The sequence below is a fragment of the Bos indicus x Bos taurus genome, chromosome 4, assembly GCF_003369695.1.
Source record: "Bos indicus x Bos taurus breed Angus x Brahman F1 hybrid chromosome 4, Bos_hybrid_MaternalHap_v2.0, whole genome shotgun sequence".
Classification (NCBI taxonomy): Eukaryota; Metazoa; Chordata; class Mammalia; order Artiodactyla; family Bovidae; genus Bos; species Bos indicus x Bos taurus.
Window position 1 is genome coordinate 99,916,847 of NC_040079.1, and position 20,411 is coordinate 99,937,257.

Here is a 20,411-nt window from a genome sequence, read left to right on the forward strand (position 1 = left end):
CCATAGTAACAGAACAAATTTACATTCACTTGTAGGAGGGTTCCCTTTTCTCCGTACTCTCTCCCGCATTTATTGTTTGTGGATTTTTTTGGTGATGGTTCTGATTGCTGTGAGATGGTACCTCATTATAGTTTTGATTTGCATTTCTCTTAGAATTAGTGATGTTGCACATTTCTTTATGTGCATCTTGGCCATCTGTATATCTTCTTTTGAGATCTTCTCACTTCTTTTTCTTACTGGCAGCTGCCATTAGGCTTCTTCCAACAGCTTTTTTTTAAAAGCACCTTTGGCTTTTCCTAACACTTTCCTCATTTCCCTTTTAACCCTGGCCACTGCCTGGTTCCAGAATTCCATTCCCAGGTTTTGGATTTTTGGTTATGGCAGCATATGTCTTTCAGGACCATAGTCTGTGTTAGATGTCTATTACTACATAATAAAATTACTACATAGTCTGTGTTAGATATCTATTACTACATAATAAAATAGTAATATCTATTACTACATACTAAAATTGCCTCAAAATTAAGCTGATTATAATCCATAAAATTATCTTAGTTTCCATGTTTCAAATTTCCATGAAATCTGGAAGCAGCTTAGCTGGGAAGCTCTGACTGAGTCTCTTATGTGGCTGTGGTTAACACCAGCCAGGCCTGCAATTTTCTAAATAGTGACTGGTGCTGAGAAACTGCTTCCAGGGAGATCATGGGTCAATGGCCTTTCATGGAGTCTAGCCTAAAGAAATCATCTCTGATGCATGCAGATTTTAAAAGATTGTCACACAAAAATGAATTATTTCTGTGTGAGAAAAAAGCATTTCACAACTTTCACAAATTTTTCTCATAATGTGGGTTCTTATTATTTCCAATAGTGATATGAGACGATGGAAGTTAATGACATGGTACATATTATATTATGTTTTACAAAGGGAAGAAATCAAGATTCAAAGAGGTTAAGTAATTTTCATAAGAGAGATCAAATTGATAGGGCCTGAAAATAGATTGCTATATTTGGTAACTGTGAAATCAGCTTTCCTAGTCACTGATTCATCATTCATTGTCTCATCAGATTTAAAGAGCTTGTTCTAATTTTTGTACACTTAATTTGATACTCTTATATAACTTCTTATTAAAGTTTAATTACTTATTGAAGATGAAAGCTCAGCTTGACTTCACAGTGATCTTTCCTTATCCACCAAACTGATTTATCATTTGAGAGCTATATTTTAAATTAAAATGAAATTAAAACTCAAATCAAAAAAGTTATGAGCGCTCCTATTTTTTTTCCTTTAAAAGGGAAATTTAATCAGTTTTAGGTCAGTAAATATTCAACATTTAATTGTTTATGCTCATAAATGTACACAAAGGAGTCCTCTTGACAAAGTGCATACTTAGAATTAAGTCAATTAGTATAATATAGAGTGGCACGATATGCCAGGCATTTGAATTTACCAATCTATGGGATTATTTCAAGACGGACATTTAAGATCACATGTTGGCTTCTATCCACGGGAAAAAAATCCCTTGAAATGACCAAATCAATACAGAATAAGCAAAATTATTTTTCAGTGTTGGAAAAAAGGAAAGACACTAGAATTCCTCAAAAGCTTTGAGGTCTTTTGTCGACCACAGTACACAAAGGATTGGATTTAAGGGAATAAAGACTATCTGCGTGTTAAAATAGTCAAAGGATGGACTCTGAGGAAATAAGCACATAACATTCCCCCAGTAGAAGCCCAGATTTAAAAAAAATAGCAGTCTGTAAATTATCAGGAAAAAGTGTATATTCGTAAATGGCTGTCTGGAGGACAAACTGGTACATTTGGGTGGACACATCTGCAATACTGATGTATCAAAAGCTTGAAAATTTGAAAACCTTTTGACTAAATTCCCTGACCAATATAAAACAGTGAATGTTTATTGTAACATTCTTATAGTTTGGAACAACTTTTTAAAAAACTTAAATTTCCACAAATAGAATATCAATTAGATAAATCGCTGTAAATTGATACAACTTGTCACACAACCAGAGTATAAATCTAACTGGGCAAATATGAAGAGTATCTGACTTTCAGTGTTTAGTAGGATCAGTCTTTGTATTTCTGTGTGTGTGTATGTGTATGTGTGTGTGTGTACCTGAGCCTGCCCACCATCTATTGAAACAGAGTGACTTTTATAGCAGATTGTAAAGTAAAAATAGCAGATTATAAAACAACTTATAGCATGACCTTAAATTTATTTAAATATATTTTTAATTGCCTAATAGAATGATAGCAAAATATGAAGACTAGTTACCTTTAATTTATGGGAGTTATAAAGAATTTTCTGATAATTAGCAGTCATTTCTAGTTATTTTTCCCTATGTATTTAACTCAAGTATAAACAAATAGAATTTCTTTTTTAATTCTGTGACTTTTATATTTCAAAAATAAAATACGGTGCATAAATCATGAGACAGAATACAGTATATTACAAAGCTGTGCACTCCTTGCTCTTGATAAACTAGGACATGCTCTTCCATAAGCAGATCCAGGAGGGGAAAATGCACCATCTCATCTGAAGGATGCAAACGTATTTAGTCAAACAAGAAACTGGCTCATTTGAGAGTTTATAGCAAACAAGGACAGAAAGTAGTTTGCATAATTTTCTTATGCTCCTTTTATAGTGTTTATCTTTTATGCGGCTCTTTGGAACAGTTGCTAGCCACCTGTCAATAATGTGGCCTTTTATAGACTCAACCTTTTATTGTTCTCATGCCCTTGACATATAAAAAAAACCTTAGAAGGAGTCCGTGTTGAATATGGTGGGCAACATACTAATTTTAAATTTAAAAGACTGTCTTTTATAGACTGAAATAAAGAGAGAGTTTTGAATGACATGAAGAGAATAGGCATGCTATGCAATCCTCTTTAGCAGGAATAAAAATAAATTCATTATTTTATAAACATTTTTTGAAAGTTAGTTAAGAATCATATTTAAAGCCCTAGCCAGTGGAAAACTAAGCCACATAGAATTCATTTAAAGTTGTTGTAACAGTTTTGCATAATTTTGCATCAGTTCCAAGTGAAAATATTTGGATTGTGAATCCAACAATTACATAAATATTTTGTATATGTAAACAGTTGTTGAAACTTCTTTTTGCTGGAATAAGACATCCAGTGTTTTTTTCTCAATTTACATAAAATCTGTCAAGCTAAGTTTTCTACATATATTTATTGACCTGCATCCTAAAAGCACTTTGCATGATACTGAATGAACACAGTCCTATAAATCTGTATGCAGGAATACATTTCCATTCATAAAGGAATATTATCCAAGCCCTTAAGTAAAAAGCTACCTACTTTTTATTTTGTACAATTAGATTCCTAGTTCTCTGAATATAATCATGAACAAGAACAATAAATGAAGCAAGTTTCAAACCAATGTAAATTCTTTCTACTCTTGTTAAAAAATAAAAAACCAAACATCCTGATACAAAAACACAACATTTCCAACACCACCATTTCCCACTCTTAGTCACATAAGATGTGGAGCTACAATTTAATATTTATGCAGAGAAATATGAATTAAAAATATCACATTCTCATATTGTATTTGGGAGACAACTTCATGTTCTCCTGGATAGAATTTGAATGTTGTGCTTTCAAATTGCACTTCAAAATATTTGTAGTTCTTCAAACATGGTAGCTAACTGGGCTGACAGTTCTTAGCTGCCAAGAATAATCTTAGATGTGGTCCCCTTTCTGTTCAATGTGTGATTGTTTTAATAGTACGTGGAGGACAGAGGTAGATAGCTCTTTATGAGGAATACATTGGTGAAGATGTGGTTTTTCAATTGGACACAAATGTAATACCCAAGGTGCAATGAGAAGATAATAAAACAGGTAAGATAGCCTGCAAAGTGAATGAGCTTTACTTAAGTTCAATTGTGATTACATTGCCACCTCTACTTACACTGGTGCCCTCATGCATTTATTTTCCTTTAGCCCAGTGAGTATTTTTATAGATCTCTAGAATTTTCTTGGGGTATCTCCTGGTTCTCAGTGTAAATATACTGGGAATAAAATAAACCCAACAATGTTATCTATAACTAAATGATTAATAGGAATCTATGATACTATTTTTGGAATGAAAATTGAATTTGTATATAGAATATATGCTCTTTCTAGTTTTCTAAGTAAACTTTAGAAATACTTATTCATTATCAGTATGTATGAAATAGTGTAGACATTTCCTTGAACTCAATTTTTTTCCTGTTGGCATTGATATTGAACATGTAATGCTAAGTCATTTCAGTCGTGTTCAACTCTTTGTAGTGCTTTGGACTATAGCTCACCAGGCTCCTCTGTCTATAGGATTCTCCAGGCAAGAATACTTCAGTGGGTCACCTTGTCCTCCTCTAGGGGATCTTCCCGACCCAGGGACTGAATCCGTGTCTCTTAAGTCTCCTACGTTGGCAAGTGGGTTTTTTACCACTGGCACCACCTGGGAAGCTCTAAGCATGTAACTAATGCCTTGAATAAAAAGATCGACAAAACAAAGTCTCTCTTTCCTGAACAAAATAATTGAGGACATTCATTCAGAAGCCAGCCATGAAAATTAAAGAGATACGATCAAGCCAAATTTGACAAAAATATGCAGAGTTCTATTGTTAAGGAGCCATAGAACCAGTCTAATGTGATAAACAGATATTGTCAAACTATTATTTAGTAAATTAACTGAAATCGTAGTAAACATGATGTGAGAAACATGCAGAGCTTTACCCATCTTTATTTATCTAGAGTAACTTTCAAACTTAATAGTTAACTAGTAGTGTGTATTTCTGCTTCCTAAGTTGAGATGGTTTGTTTTTTAGTAAGTGTGTTCGCTTACTCAATAATCACATACAAACTTAAAGCCAGTTAACATTTTGTATAATCAGATGTCTTAATAAAATACTTTCATCAATTAGTTGAAGCATACCCATTAGTAGTAGTGCAACCTACCTAAGGAGTACAATTAAATATTCAAGTGGCAAATCTGTAACTTCTATTTTTACTTGGAGGATAAAAGACTAACTTCTTAATAGTCCTATCTGATTTGGTCTATTCATTCTAATTTCATATTTATATCAAGAATTAAAAAACAATGAATTATTAAGAAGTTCTCCTGAATTATACCTGGGTTTTATACTTTGAGTTAGTTCAAGACTCTTACATTTTGAAATTTAGATTTAATGGTATGTAACTCATTTTGACTGTGTAGATCACAATAAACTGTGGGAAATTCTGAAAGACATGGGAATACCAGACCACCTGACCTGCCTCTTGAGAAACCTATATGCAGGTCAGGAAGCAACAGTTAGAACTGGACATGCAACAGACTGGTTCCAAATAGGAAAAGGAGTACATCAAGGCTGTATATTGTCACCCTGCTTATTTAAATTATATGCAGAGTACTTCATGAGAAACGCTGGGGTGGAAGAAGCACAGGCTGGAATCAAGATTGCTGGGAGAAATATCAATAACCTCAGCTATGCAGATGACACCACCCTTATGGCCGAAAGTGAAGAGGAACTAAAAAGGCTCTTGATGAAAGTGAAACTGGAGAGTGAAAAAGTTAGCTTAAAGCTCAACATTCAGAAAATGAAGATCATGGCACACTAGGGAGGCCTGGCGTGCTGCGATTCATGGGGTCGCAAAGAGTCGGACATGACTATGCGACTGAACTGAACTTAACTCATAACTTGATGGTCCAATATAAATGTGTCTTTATGTGCTGTGTTTAGGTTGAGAAATAAAGATTACTGTTGTTCAGGTACAATAAGGAAAATGAGTAGATAGCAAAGATGTATGTAAGTAACTAAAATTATATATATATATACATATATATATATATATCACTATGTTCCCTTGAGAAGAGTCCCATATTCTGATTCTCAAACTGGTTATTTAGAAAATCTCTAAGCGAGCATCAACAGATTTCTAAATACGTATTTTCCTTTGATAAGTTGAAAGTAATATTAAAATACTATCAGGTAGTCTATGTTTAAAAATGTAATAGATTCATTGACCTTCTTGGCTCATAAAGTTTTGACATCAGTACTGTGGGAGGACTGTTTCCATAAATGTATTTTAACTCTGGACTGGAAGAAACACAAGCTGGAATCAAGATTGCCGGGAGAAATATCAATAACCTCAGATATGCAGATGATACCACCCTTATGGCAGAAAGTGAAGAGGAACTACAAAGCCTCTTGATGAAAGTGAAAGTGGAGAGTGAAAAAGTTGGCTTAAAGCTCAACATTCAGAAAACGAAGATCATGGCATCCGGTCCCATCACTTCATGGGAAATAGATGGGGAAACAATGGAAACTGTGTCAGGCTTTATTTTGGGGGGCTCCAAAATCACTGCAGATGGTAACTGCAGCCATGAAATTAAAAGACGCTTACTCCTTGGAAGGAAAGTTATGACCAACCTAGATAGCATATTAAAAAGCAGAGACATTACTTTGCCAACAAAGGTCTGTCTAGTCAAGGCTATGGTTTTTCCAATGGTCATGTATGGATGTGAGAGTTGGACTGTGAAGAAAGCTGAGCGCCGAAGAATTGATGCTTTTGAACTGTGGTGTTGGACAAGACTCTTGAGAGTCCCTTGGACTGCAAGGAGATCCAACCAGTCCATTCTGAAGGAGATCAGCCCTGGGATTTCTTTGGAAGGAATGATGCTAAAGCTGAAACTCCAGTACTTTGGCCACCTCATGCGAAGAGTTGACTCATTGGAAAAGACTCTGATGCTGGGAGGGATTGGGGGCAGGAGGAGAAGGGGATGACAGAGGATGAGATGGCTGGATGGCATCACTGACTCGATGGACATGAGTCTGAGTGAACTCCGGGAGTTGGTGATGGACAGGGAGGCCTGGCGTGCTGCGATTCATGGGGTCGCAAAGAATTGGACAGGACTGAGCAACTGAACTGAACTGAACTTAAACCCCTTATTACATATGTATATGAAGTTGCTAAAGTAATGATATGTGTATGCCACATATCAAATTCTTATTTTCATGCAACTGTGATTAGTTAGCATAATGTTTTCAGTCAATCTCTTTTCTATTTACAACTCCACTATTCCATTTGTAATGAAGCTAACATCTTCCCAAGTTGTAAAAGCTAACATCTTCCCAAGTTGTAAACATCCTCCTAGTTAAACAAAATTAAATGTTTAAATAGAAGCACATTCTTCATATCTCATTCTTTGTAGATTATTTTTGTACCGGAGTATTTAAGTCTCAAGCTCTAAAATCTAGGATAAATCATAAAAATAAAAGTCAGAACTGGAATCTGAAATCCAAGATGGTTTACTTATTCATTTAAGATGTGACCTTGGCAAGTGACTCCTCCTTGGCACTGTTTTCTTCATCCATAGAGTGAACCTGCTAGCCTAGTTTAGTGGTTTTTTACTTTTCAGACAGAAGCCTCTTCTCAAACAATACATATATATAATCTCAACATGTATAAAAGTGAATGATAATAATGGAGCTTTTCTTAGGGAAGAAGCCATGAGGAAGGAGGACAGTGGGGTGGGGCTGAGTGACCCAAGAGTCCAACCCTGTATGCTGCCTGTCCCCTTCCCACAAAACCTACTGAAGATGCTCTCAGTTCAGTTCAGTTCAGTCGCTCAGTCGTGTCCGAGTCTTTGTGACCCCATGAACTGCAGCATGCCAGGCTTCTCTGTCCATCACTACTCCTGGAGTCCACCCAAACCCATATCCATTCAGTCGGTGATGCCATCCAACCATCTCATCCTCTGTTGTCCCCTTCTCCTCCTTCCCTCAGTCTTTCCCAGCATCAGGGTCTTTTCCAGTGAGTCAGCTCTCTGCATCAGGTGGCCAAAGTACTGGAGTTTCAGCTTCAACATTAGTCCCTCCAATGAACACCCAGGATGATCTCCTTTAGGATGGACTGGTTGGATCTCCTTGCAGTTCAAGGGACTCTCAAGAGTCTTCTCCAACACCACAGTTCAAAAGCATCAATTCTTCGGCACTCAGCTTTCTTTATAGTCCAACTCTCACATCCATACATGACCACTAGAAAAACCATAGCCTTGACTAGACGGACTTTGTTGGCAAAGTAATGCCTCTGCTTCTTAATATGCTGTCTAGGTTGATCATAACTTTTCTTCTAAGAAGCAAGTGTCTTTTAATTTCATGGCTGCAATAACCATCTGCAGTGATTTTGGAGCCCCCCAAAAATAAAGTCTGACACTGTTTCCACTGTCTCCCCATTGGTTTGCCATGAAGTGATGGAACTGGATGCCATGATCTTAGTTTTCTGAATGCTGAGCTTTAAGCCAACTTTTCAGTCTCCTCTTTCACTTTCATCAAGAGGCTCTTTAGTTCTTCTTCACTTTATGCCATAAGGGTGGTGTCATCTGCATATCTGAGATTATTGATATTTCCCCCGGCAATCCTGATTCCAGCTTCTGCTTCCTCTAGCCCAGAATTTCTCATGATGTACTCTGCATATAAGTTAAATAAGCAGGGTGACAGTATACAGCCTTGATGTACTCCTTTTCTTCTTTGGAACCAGTCTGTTGTTCCACGTCTAGTTCTGGTGCTTCCTGACCTGCATATAGGTTTCTCAAGAGGCAGGTCAGGTGGTCTGGTATTCCCATCTCTTGAAGAATTTGCCACTGTTTATTGTGATCCACACAGTCAAAGGCTTTGGCATAGTCAATAAAGCAGAAATAGATGTTCCTCTGGAACATGTTCTTCTCTTGCTTTTTCCATGATCCAGCGGATGTTGGCAATTTGATCTCTGGTTCCTCTGCCTTTTCTAAAACCAGTTTTAACATCTGGAAGTTCATGGTTCATGTATTGTTGTAGCCTGGCTTGGAGAATTTTGAGCATTACTTTACTAGCGTCTGAGATGAGTGCAATTGTGCGGTAGTTTGAGCATTCTTCGGCATTGTTTTTTCTTTGGGATTGGAATGAAAGCTGACTTTTTCCAGTCCTGTGGCCACTGCTGAGTCTTCCAAATTTGCTGGCATATTGAGTGCAGCACTTTCACAGCATCATCTTTCAGGATTTGAAATAGCTCCACTTGAATTCCTTCACCTCCACTAGCTTTGTTCATAGTGATGCTTCCTAAGGCCCACCTGACATCACATTCCAGGATGTCTGGCTCTAGGTGAGTGTGAGTAATCACACCTTTGTGATTATCTGGGTCATGAAGATCTTTTTTGTACAGTTCTTCTGTGTATTCTTGCCATCTCTTCTTAATATCTTATACTTCTGTTAGGTCCATACCATTTCTGTCCTTTATTGAGCCCATCTTTGCATGAAATGTTCCCTTGTTATCTCTAATTTTATTGAAGAGATCTCTAGTCTTTCCCATTCTATTGTTTTCCTCTATTTCTTTGCACTGATGACTAAGGAAGGCTTTCTTATCTCTCCTTGCTATTCTTTGGAACTCTGCATTCAAATGAGTATATCTTTCCTTTCTCCTTTGCTTTTCGCTTCTCTACTTTTCACAGCTATTTGTAAGGCCTCCTCAGACAGCCATTTTGCTGTTTTGCATTTCTTTTTCGTGGGGATGGTCTTGCTCCCTGTCTCCAGTACAGTGTCACGAACCTCCATCCATAGTTCATCAGGCACTCTGTCTATCAGATCTAGTCCCTTAAATCTATTTCTCACTTCCACTGTATAGTCATAAGGAATTTGATTTAGGTCTTACCTGAATGGTCTAGTCTACATCAAATAGTTCCTCAGATGCCATAGATGGATTTTGAAAATAATGTGATTATATGATTTTTACATTTCTTTAAAATTCCAAAATAATGTGATCTCAATTACATAAATTGATATTTGTCTGTTAAAGCCCTGAGAATCCTATCTTTAAAAAACAAATGATATATGCAAATATAAGTTGATTTTAATCTATGATAAGGATTCTAAGGTTAAGAGCCCACAACTCATATTAAATCCTCTGACTTAAGTATTCCATAAAATTGCTCCATAATGTCACCACATAATTTGTATTTAGGAAATGAATACATTAATAAAACACGAAGTCACCCTTTAAGATGCAGAAAATTACAAAAAGTCTTTTAGTTAAATTTTTATTCTCTTGTCCATCTGTACATTTTACTGTGGAGATGAGAAAGAAAAATTTTTTTGGTAAACTTAAAGGCAGAATGTGCTATAAAATGAAGATTCTTCACTCCCAGTTTTAGTTACCAGAAAGAGAACACTTCTGCCAACACATGTGTACAACTAATAGATTCTTGAGGTCATAGGAAGTAGGGCAGTGGAAAATGAGGGAGAAGAGAACACATTGTACAAAATAGTTAATTGCTCGGGAAAAAAAAAAAAAAAGCCTGCAGGAGACATGGTTCTTCACAAGCTGTCATTTTCTTTGCCAGTTCCTGAAATGCATGTGATGGATGCAAGGCAAGGGGAACAGCTTTTCACTGTGACTAGTTTCTGGTGACCTTTATGAGCAAGGGTTCTCTTCTACCTCACATTAAGACAATGCATAAAATTAAGTTTTCAGTAATCCCAAAAGGACTCAAAGTTAACCTGTCCCAGCAGTTCCCTTATATAAATTTTGTGGCACAGTTCACCTTCCGCAAGAATAAAGTGTAGATCATTACTTTCCAACAGCCCTGTAAAGAGACCTACTTTACCACACTCCAGGGAAGTTAACGTTCTAGATCTTGAAGTGTCTTTCTGGAACGTGAAGTAATTTGTGGTTTTCTTCTAGTAGCACTGTTAACTCTTGTATTTTTTTTAGGTCCGTGGGGCCGATGCATGGGAGACGGATGTGGCCCAGGAGGCATTCAGACCCGGGCTGTGTGGTGTGCACATGTGGAAGGATGGACAACGTTGCATACAAACTGCAAACCAGCCGAGAGACCCAGTAACCAGCAGAATTGTTTCAAAGTCTGTGACTGGCACAAAGAGTTGTACGACTGGAGGCTGGGCCCGTGGAATCAGTGTCAGCCGGTGATTTCAAAAAGCCTGGAGAAACCCCTGGAGTGTGTTAAGGGAGAGGAAGGCATTCAGGTGCGGGAGATAACGTGCATCGAGAAAGAGAAAGATGTCCCTGCGGAGGATATCATCTGTGAGTACTTCGAGCCCAAGCCGCTCCTGGAGCAGGCCTGCCTCATCCCCTGCCGGCAGGACTGCATCGTGTCCGAGTTTTCCGCCTGGTCGGAATGCTCCAAGACGTGCGGCAGCGGGCTCCAGCACCGGACGCGTCACGTGGTGGCGCCCCCCCAGTTCGGCGGCTCGGGGTGCCCGAACCTGACGGAGTTTCAGGTGTGCCAGTCCGGCCCCTGCGAGGCCGAGGAGCGCATGTACAGCTTGCAGGTGGGGCCCTGGAGCACGTGCTCGATGCCCCACTCGAGACAAGTGAGACAGGCCAGGAGACGGGGGAAGAGTAAAGAGCGGGACAAGGACCGAGGGAAAGGGGTAAAGGATCCAGAGGCCCGTGAACTGATCAAGAAGAAGAGAAACAGAAACAGGCAGAACCGCCAAGAGAACAAATACTGGGACATCCAGATTGGATACCAGACCAGAGAGGTTATGTGCACGAACAAGACAGGGAAAGCTGCGGATTTGAGGTAAGGTATCTCTCTGTCAAGACCACGCGTTAGAGAGTATTTGAGACCTGTGGTTGGAAGTCCTGAAATTCGTCTGTGTGTCCACCTAGGGGAAGCCACCCCCAAGGGGGTCATTTTTCATTTTAAGGAACTTATATGTTTGTGGGTTTTCTGAAGTTATTTTTGTTTTGTTCATACTTAGGCACTCTACCACTAGAGTTCATTTAAATTTTTCTGTCAAAATCTAAAGCTTAGGAGATTCTCTATAAGATGATACTGCTGCTTTAAGTCAGCAATGCTGTTTTACACCTATAAGGGGAAAAAAAAAAAAAGACTTACATAAAGGGCTGGAGTTTAGGAATGTTCAATTCAGGTACTTATTTTAGTGAGACTAAGGCACATTTGCAATTTCTAAGTTTATAGCATTTTCAGAATTACCCTATAAACAAAATCTAAACCACCACCCAGGGAGCTATTTGTAAGAATAATTCCTTTCACATTTTATAAAATGGAATAACTTTCCCCAGAGAAGAAAAGGGGGAACCAGCAGAAAACAAGGTAAGTAGAAGTTATTTAATCATGAGTAGCTTAGTTTAGAAAACATGTAATTAATTGGCTGCATTGTCTAGACAGAAATTATTTGTCAAATTATCTCTGGGTAAACAAGGACTGTATTATGAAAGACTTTCTCATGTATGATTTATTTCTTGTGAAAATATTCATTGAGGATTATCTGAAGGATATGAGGTTCTCTGGATATTCTAAATTTTGCTCTTGGATAAGCCAGACCATCTGGGAGTGGCTTATCTGAATCATTTGCATAATTGCTTCTGCTGAAATATTTACGCAACTATGATTTGGAGTGAACTGAGAGAAATTATGGTAACATCACTCAGAATTTTATATCATATTTATTGTAGAAATGACATTGAAAGTGTCATCTGCTCCATCACACAGTCTGTTCTCTTGATTAAAAACACATAAGATAAATTTCACAGAAGTCTCAATCCATGTGCTTCTGGTGAGCATCTGGATCGTTTTCCTTATGGCCCCTGGAAATCTTGTAATAGGTCACGTTTTCCTGTTTACTTTGGCTCTTGAGAATATAAATAGGACTGTGTGGCATGCCTATTATTCACTAACCACCACCCCCCACCTACCCCCCTTCCCCGACCCCACCACTGGCTTCTTTTCCTTCTCATCCTGATTATTTTCCTTCATTCTTTCCTGTCTAATGATTTTACTGTCTACGGATTTTGAAAGCTGACCGAAAGCCTTTTTGAAGCAGGATACAATTGAAATAAGTGAGAAAACAGACAATTGATACATCAATTGATGAGAGACAATTTCTCTCATCATAGTGTTGTTCTGGTTACTATTTTTAGGATATTTGCTACTCCCGTTTTTTACTTACACAATAGTATTTTCTTTCAGCCATACAGTAATTTGCTCTTTCTGTCTATTCAGAAGGTGTTTGTCCAACTATTTTTCTGGTCTTGCTAAAGTATGCTTCTCCTGCCTTCATTACTCAGGTTCCCTATAACCCCCTGTGTGTGTGTGTGTGTGTGTGTGTGTTCACCTCTGATGCTGTCATGTACATTTTCAGTTCAATCTCTGTTTTTTCTTTTCTGTTCAATTTCTGACCTTTTCTTGGTGATTTCCTGATCTTTTTTCCTAAAGTATTAGTTATATTAGTTATTTGGCTCCCACCATTTAATTGAATGAGGCTCCAAGGCAACTTGAGTTTTCTCCTGCTGTCACTGGGTTAATATACTGTAGACATTTAATTTCATGTTGACTACTGAATTAAAAGTATAATTAGAATAGTAGCTACCACTTCATGGAACCTGATATTCCCAACCAGTTATTTGGAAGTAAATAGATTTAAAAATCTGTAGATCTGTCAGGTTCTTATTTCATTAGACATATCGTATCTATTCCAATAAAATGACACTTGCATGTATGTTACAATTTACTTAGTTTATACTAGGCTATAAATGAAACTTTATGTTAAAACAAATTGCTTCATAATATTTCTCTTATTTGAAGACTATACAGACTATATGAATATCTCTGGTTAAGGGAGTTAGTTTTAGTAAAGAAGAGACAACAATTAGATATTTTTCTCACGCATTACACAATATCAGTGAAGCTAATAAAGTGTGAAGAGTAGATGGATAACTCCAACAAAGAACAGGGCCACAGGTGCAAGACTTGATGATTAAAGTGTTTCATCTTATATCAAATTCAGAAACAGTTTCATGATGTAAGAGAATAAAAAGTTATTTAGTAAAGCTAAAAAGGCCTATTACAAAACCTAAATAAACTTAGCTAAATAAATCTAAGAATCTTGGGCAAGCAGTTCATAGCGCAAATAAAAATTTTAGTAGAATTGCTGCTAGAACTTCAAAGCTAAAGATGATAGATTTGCTTTCTGCTTCAAACAGACTAAAATCAATAAGGATGAAAGACGTGAATGAAAGTCCGTCTTTTATGACAATGGGAAACAGTCACAGTCGCAAACCATAATTGATAGAGAAGATTTGGCCAATGCAGTGAAATTAGATATAATTAGAGAGGGCAATTAGAGGGACATCATGTTTTTACATCTTTCGTAAGCACTTAAAATCTTTAAGAGTAGCTTGAAATTTCTGAGGTGCCAAGTCCATGACACCTCTTACAATGGCATGAACTGTGTTAGTGAAAGTGCTGTTGGAGCACCCTTGGGTTCTGTTTGAAAACAGAATGACGTAATAGAAGGACTGGAGGAAACTCAGTATGCCATTATTGCTAAGAAAAGACTATTAGTTTGATAGACTAGGGGATTAAAATTTTGATGACCAGTAGAAGAGAGTTATAAAGCATTACACACACTATGACATAAGGGGCTTCCTTGTGAACCTGTGATTTCCAGCCAGGCCTGAATAGAGTCTTAACCTAGGTAAAGAGTTGTTAGGAAAGGATTAACAAATAGCTTTTCAAGAAACCAAACATATTAAAGGAAATATGGTCTTCTGAATCAAAACCAGAAGTTTAGTGATCGAAGAAGAGTCAAGAAAATAGAATTTTAAAACTGATTTGTCACAGCTCAGAAACGAATTATAAAACAAGAAAGTCAAATTTATATTGCATGCATCAGTAAGTAGAAGATATTCCATGGTACAAGGTGTCAGTGAGATGGAAAACAGTTTAAGAACATCAAGTAAACTCCAATTTAAAAAAACAAAAAAGATGGTGGATCTGAAAATAAAAGAGACCCCTATATGAAATAATGGGATTCCTCAAAACAAGAAAAAAAAAATAGATCAGAAAAAAGGAAAGCAAAAGAAGATAAAACCCCCAAAATATAATCGAAGACTTTCCTGAGCTTGAAAAGCTTTAATCCGCAGATTGAAATTGCAAAGGGCCACTATTCTGCTAGAGGAGACTGAAATAATGTTCTTGTGGAAGAACTAATACAGAACAATTTTATGAAGAGAGATAGACAAAGAGGCACCAAACCAAAGAACAGAATAATACCCAATTCTGAAACACTAGAAGCATTTCCTTTGTAGAGAAAAATAAGATAAGGCAGCACATTATCTCCACTGTTAACATTGATCTGTTGGTACCAGTCAATGTAGTTGAAAAGAGCAAGAAGTGAAAACTGGAAAGCAGGTGGAAATATTAAGATTTTTTTCTAGATGTTTTATAAAACTCAAGATATCCAATTTAAAAAAAACAGTATAAACAATAAAATACTTCAATAGGATGGATGGACACGAAGATAATATCCCAAAATCAATATATCTCATAGATGCAAACTGCAATTAGCTAAACATGATGGAAACAAAGTACTAAAATATCCCATTTACAATAGTAAAAAAAGATGTAAATAAATCTACTTATAAAGTTTCTGCACAGAGTACCAGACTTGGAAAGGTACAAAAGTAAATGTGTGCCTGTCCAGAACATCTAGTAAATATACCAACTGTTCCTACAGTGTTACTGTAAAACAAACAAGAGAAAAGTAAGTAGAAGCCAGGGAAATTCTGAAAAATCAAAGTAGAGAGCAAAGACTAATATCACAAGATAATTCAATCATTTTATTCATTGAATAATAACAACAATTTTATGTTAGTGCATGAACAGTCAGATCAGAAAAGAGTCTAGAAAAAAGATCCTGAAAACCCTACAACATGGTACCCTTAAGAAAGGAGCATTTCCAAGCTGGGGGAAAAGATACAATGTAATGTTTGTTTTGTTTGTGGGCAATTGCTGCCCCATGTAAAGAAGTGGGCAGGGCAGAAAAATTGTATCCCCTTTTCAGTTATATACCAAACAAAGTCCAGGTTCATTTAATACTTAAAAATGTTGTCTTTTTAAATACTTGAAGAAAGGATGGAATGTTAAAATCTTAAAATAAGGAAGTATGCCTTAGGCCACAGAATCCAGAGGGCATACAGGAAAAGATTGATCCATACTATTTATTGGAATAAAGAAAACTTTGCTTAGGAAAAATTGCTATCAATTAATATCCAAATAGATAAACCAAAAAAAAAATTTTTTTATATGTAAAATTGACACAGAGCTAGTTTTCTTAATGCTAAAGAACTCCTATAAATCATTAGGGGAAAAGTCCAAAATCTAACATGGAAATAGCCAAAAGTTCAAGAGAATGAAAAGACAAACCACACTGAGGAAACCATCTGCAAGATACATTTGATAAAGGGCTGCTATCCAAAATACATGGAGAACTCTTAACAGTCAGCAGAAAGAAAACAAATTACTGGATTAAAAAATGCACTGGAAAGCTTTAACAAACCCCTCACCAAAGAAGATATACAGATGGCAGATAAGCATATGAGAAGATGCTGCAAGTCATATGTCATCCAGGAGATGCAAATGAAAGCAGTAATGTGATACCACCACAGACATATTAGAATGGCCAAAGTCCAACACACGGGCAACACCAAAAGCCGGTGAAGATGTGGGGCAACAGGAACTTTCCTACATTGCTGGCAGGAATACAGACTGGCACAGCCATGTCAGAAGACAGATTGGCAGCTTCTTACAAAACTAAGTCTACTCTTACCAAATGATTATGCTTCTTGGTATTTACCCAAAGGAACGGAAAACATATGTCTGCACAGAAATCTACACATGGATGTGTATAACAGCTTTATTCATAATTACCAAAATCTGCAGGCATCCAAGCTGTCCTTCAGTAGGTGAATGGATAAAGTAACTGTGTTACATTCAGACAACAGAGTATTTTTCAGTGCTTAAAAAGAAATACACTATCAAGCCATGAAAACACATGGAGGAAACTTAAATGCATATTACTTTGTGAAAGAAGCCAATTTGAAGAGGCTGCATAGTGTATGCTTCCAACTATATGGCATCCTGGAAATGGCAATACTACGGAGACAATAAAGAGATCAGTGTTCCAGGGGTTAGATGGAAGGGTAGAATATATAGGCAGGTCACAGAGAATTTTTAGGGCAACAAAACTACTCATTAGTATCATGTAATACTGTGACAATTGACAAATATCCAAACCCATCGAATGTACAACACCAAGAGTGAGCCATAATATACACTACAGGTTGTGGGTGATAATGACGTGTCAGTGTAGATTCATCAGTACCGCTCTGATGGGGGATGATGATAATGGGTGAGGGTATGCATGTGTCGAGGCAGAGGGTATATGGCAACTCTTGTGTGTTTTTCACTCAATTTTACTGTGAACTTAAAACTGCTCTAAAAATCATGTCTATTAAATTCAGCAAAGGACAGGATCAGGTCAGAGAAAATATGCTAATCCTCAATCATAATTAAGAAGTATAAAACATTGTTCCATCTCATTTTCACCTGTCAGATTAGCAAATAAAAATGTTTGGTAGTGTACCAGGAATTATAGCCTCCAGGTTTGGTGATTCATTAAAAGGACTCACAGGAATCAGCATATAACTGCATTCATGGGTAAGATTTATTACAGTGAAAGGAGACAGAGCAAAATTAGCCAAGGAAAATGTGCATGCAGAGAAGATGAGAGGAAACCAGAGGCAAGCTTCCAGGGTCTGTCTCTGAGGAGTTTCAGCCTGTGCCCCTCCAGCACACAACTGCAAGAACACGGGCAAGGTGGTGTCCCCTGGGGAAGCTCCCTAGAGACTCAGTGCCCCCAAGTTTTTATTGGAGTTGAACACATAAGCACTCTCTACCTAGCATATACAAAACTTGCAAACTCCCAGAGGGAAAACAGTGTTCTCCATAAATCAAATTGCTTAGACAAACAAATTAGTCACTGAGAGCCACTTTATAATTTAGAGCAGTTTTATCATTTAGAGAAAATTTGATATCAGTGTAGGGAACTGCTTACAAGTTTAATTACCAGATGCCAGCTAATGGCCAGTCCTACAAACAAGGCCTTTGTTTGGATAGAAGCCTAAGACTTGCTGGTGTAGCACCAGTAGTATTTAATTAGGGAAAGAAAGCCTGTTATACACTATTGGTGGGGGAAAAAATTGGTAAAAAGTATTTGAAAATAATTTTATAAAGTGTGTCAAAATTAAAAATACATGTTCTCTTTGGCAGTGATTTTATTTCTAGAATTTAAAAAAATGCATCTGTGTGTAAATATATGTATAGCTCTCATTATACCATGATTTGTTACAGAAAAACAATCTAAAACCCACCAGTAAAGGGCTACTTAAATCATGGTGCTTCCACATGTAGAGGGTTTTCAAGATGGCATTTGTGGTAAAAAAAACCTGCCTGCAAATGCAAGAGACACAGGAGATATGGGTTCGATCTCCTGGGTTGGAAAGGTCCCTTGGAGGAGGGCATCACAACCTACTCCAGTCTTCTTGCCCGGAGAATCCTATGGACAGAGGAGCCTGGTGGGCTACACCCCGTAGGGTCTCAAAGAGTCGAACATAACTGAAGCAACTTAACCAGGAATGTCACATATGGAATGCCATTGCAGTTATTACCAAGTGAGGTTATGCATCTCAATGCAGACTGCCATAACAAAGTATCATAGACTAGGTGCCTTATAAATAACAGAAAAGATTTTTTCTCACAGTTCTGGAGGCTGAGAAGTCCAGGATCAAAGCATCAGCAAATCTGGTATATGATAAGAGTCCTCTTCCAGTGTGCAGGCTCCTAACTTCTCACTGTATCTTCTCATGGCAGAATCGGGGAGAGAGCTCTCTCTAGGATTCCTTTATAAGGGCACTAATGCCATTCATGAGAGCTCCATCTTCATGATTATCTCCCAAGGTCCCAACTCATAGAATCACATGGAGGGTTAAAGTTTTCATCATATGAATTTTAGGGGGACACAGGCATTCAGTCCATTGCAGTATGTGACTTCTCTTTAAACTTAAATAAGAGAGTAAGGAGTTAGGGTTTTAATTTCCTGCCTTGAAATTAGCCAGTAAAAACTGATAAAAGAAATAATCACTTCTGTTTATAGTATTAAAAAAGGAAGTTGACTGGCGTGAAATGGTACCTCATTGTGGTTTTGATTTGCATTTCTCTGATAATGAGTGATGTTGAGCATCTTTTCATGTGTTTGTTAGCCATCTGTATGTCTTCTTTGGAGAAATGTCTGTTTAGTTCTTTGGCCCATTTTTTGATTGGGTCATTTATTTTTCTGATATTGAGCTGCAGGAGTTGCTTGTATATTTTTGAGATTAGTTGTTTGTCAGTTGCTTCATTTGCTATTATTTTCTCCCATTCTGAAGGCTGTCTTTTTACCTTGCGTATAGTTTTTTTTGTTGTGCAGAAGCTTTTAATTTTAATGAGGTCCCATTTGTTTATTTTTGCTTTTATTTCCAATATTCTTGGAGGTGGGTCACAGAGGATCCTGCTGTGATGTATGTCACAGAGTGTTTTACCTATGTTCTCCTCTAGGAATTTTATAGTTTCTGGTCTTACGTTGAGATCTTTAATTCATTTTGAGTTTATTTTTGTGTATGGTGTTAGAAAGTGTTCTAGTTTCATTCTTTTACAAGTGGTTGACCACTTTTCCCAGCACCACTTGTTAAAGAGATTGTCTTTTCTCCATTGTATATTCTTGCCTCCTTTGTCAAAGATAAGGTATCCGTAGGTGTGTGGATTTATCTCTGGGCTTTCTATTTTGTTCCATTGATCTATATTTCTCTCTTTGTGCCAGTACCATACTGTCTTGATGACTGGCTTTGTAGTAGAGCCTGAAGTCAGGCAGGTTGATTCCTCCAGTTCCATTCTTCTTTCTCAAGATTGCTTTGGCTATTGGAGATTTTTTGTATTTCTGTACAAATTGTGAAATTATTTGTTCTAGCTCTGTGAAAAATACCATTGGTAGCTTGATAGGGATTGCATTGAAAAAGTATCCACGTGAAAATTCCAGATGTAAAGGAAGGAGGAATCTAGGACTTAGAGGTGGGGAGGAGATTCCTTTAATTAGAACCCAATCCAGGAAGATCCACTCAAGAATCTTTTCCTTTGGAGTATCTCAGTCCTGCTAGGTGGGCATGGCCCCTCCACAAGAGGAGAGGGAGAAAGTCCTTAGTAGCCAATTCCACATCCATGTACCACAGGGGAAGTGTAACCCTAACCCCTCATCTCCTGGCTGAGTTAAGTTGTCAAAAGTCAAGTGGAGAATAAGAGGGTATAGGAGGCAGAGATTTCTAGATTGTAGCAAGCGTAGCTTTAAAGCTCTTAAGATTTAAGCCTTGGCTATAGGTCACGCTCACCTCTGGAAATCTTTTAGCTGTCCCAGCTCACCAGTTCCTGGGTCTACATTTCAAAGGCATGTATTTCAGGAAGAACTATGGAATCTTCTATATGTAATACAAAGCATTT

General features: G+C 37.3%; 1 protein-coding gene across 2 annotated transcripts in view; it reads left to right on the forward strand.

Moving 5' to 3' along the window:
• The window catches only part of THSD7A (thrombospondin type 1 domain containing 7A), a 475,647-nt gene that overhangs the window by 187,057 nt on the left and 268,179 nt on the right, over positions 1–20,411 (forward strand). For both annotated transcript variants that reach the window (XM_027540050.1, XM_027540049.1), the window contains exon 2: positions 10,769–11,600. In XM_027540050.1, the coding sequence (XP_027395851.1) occupies positions 10,769–11,600 (832 nt within the window). The remainder of the gene's footprint in view (positions 1–10,768; positions 11,601–20,411) is intronic.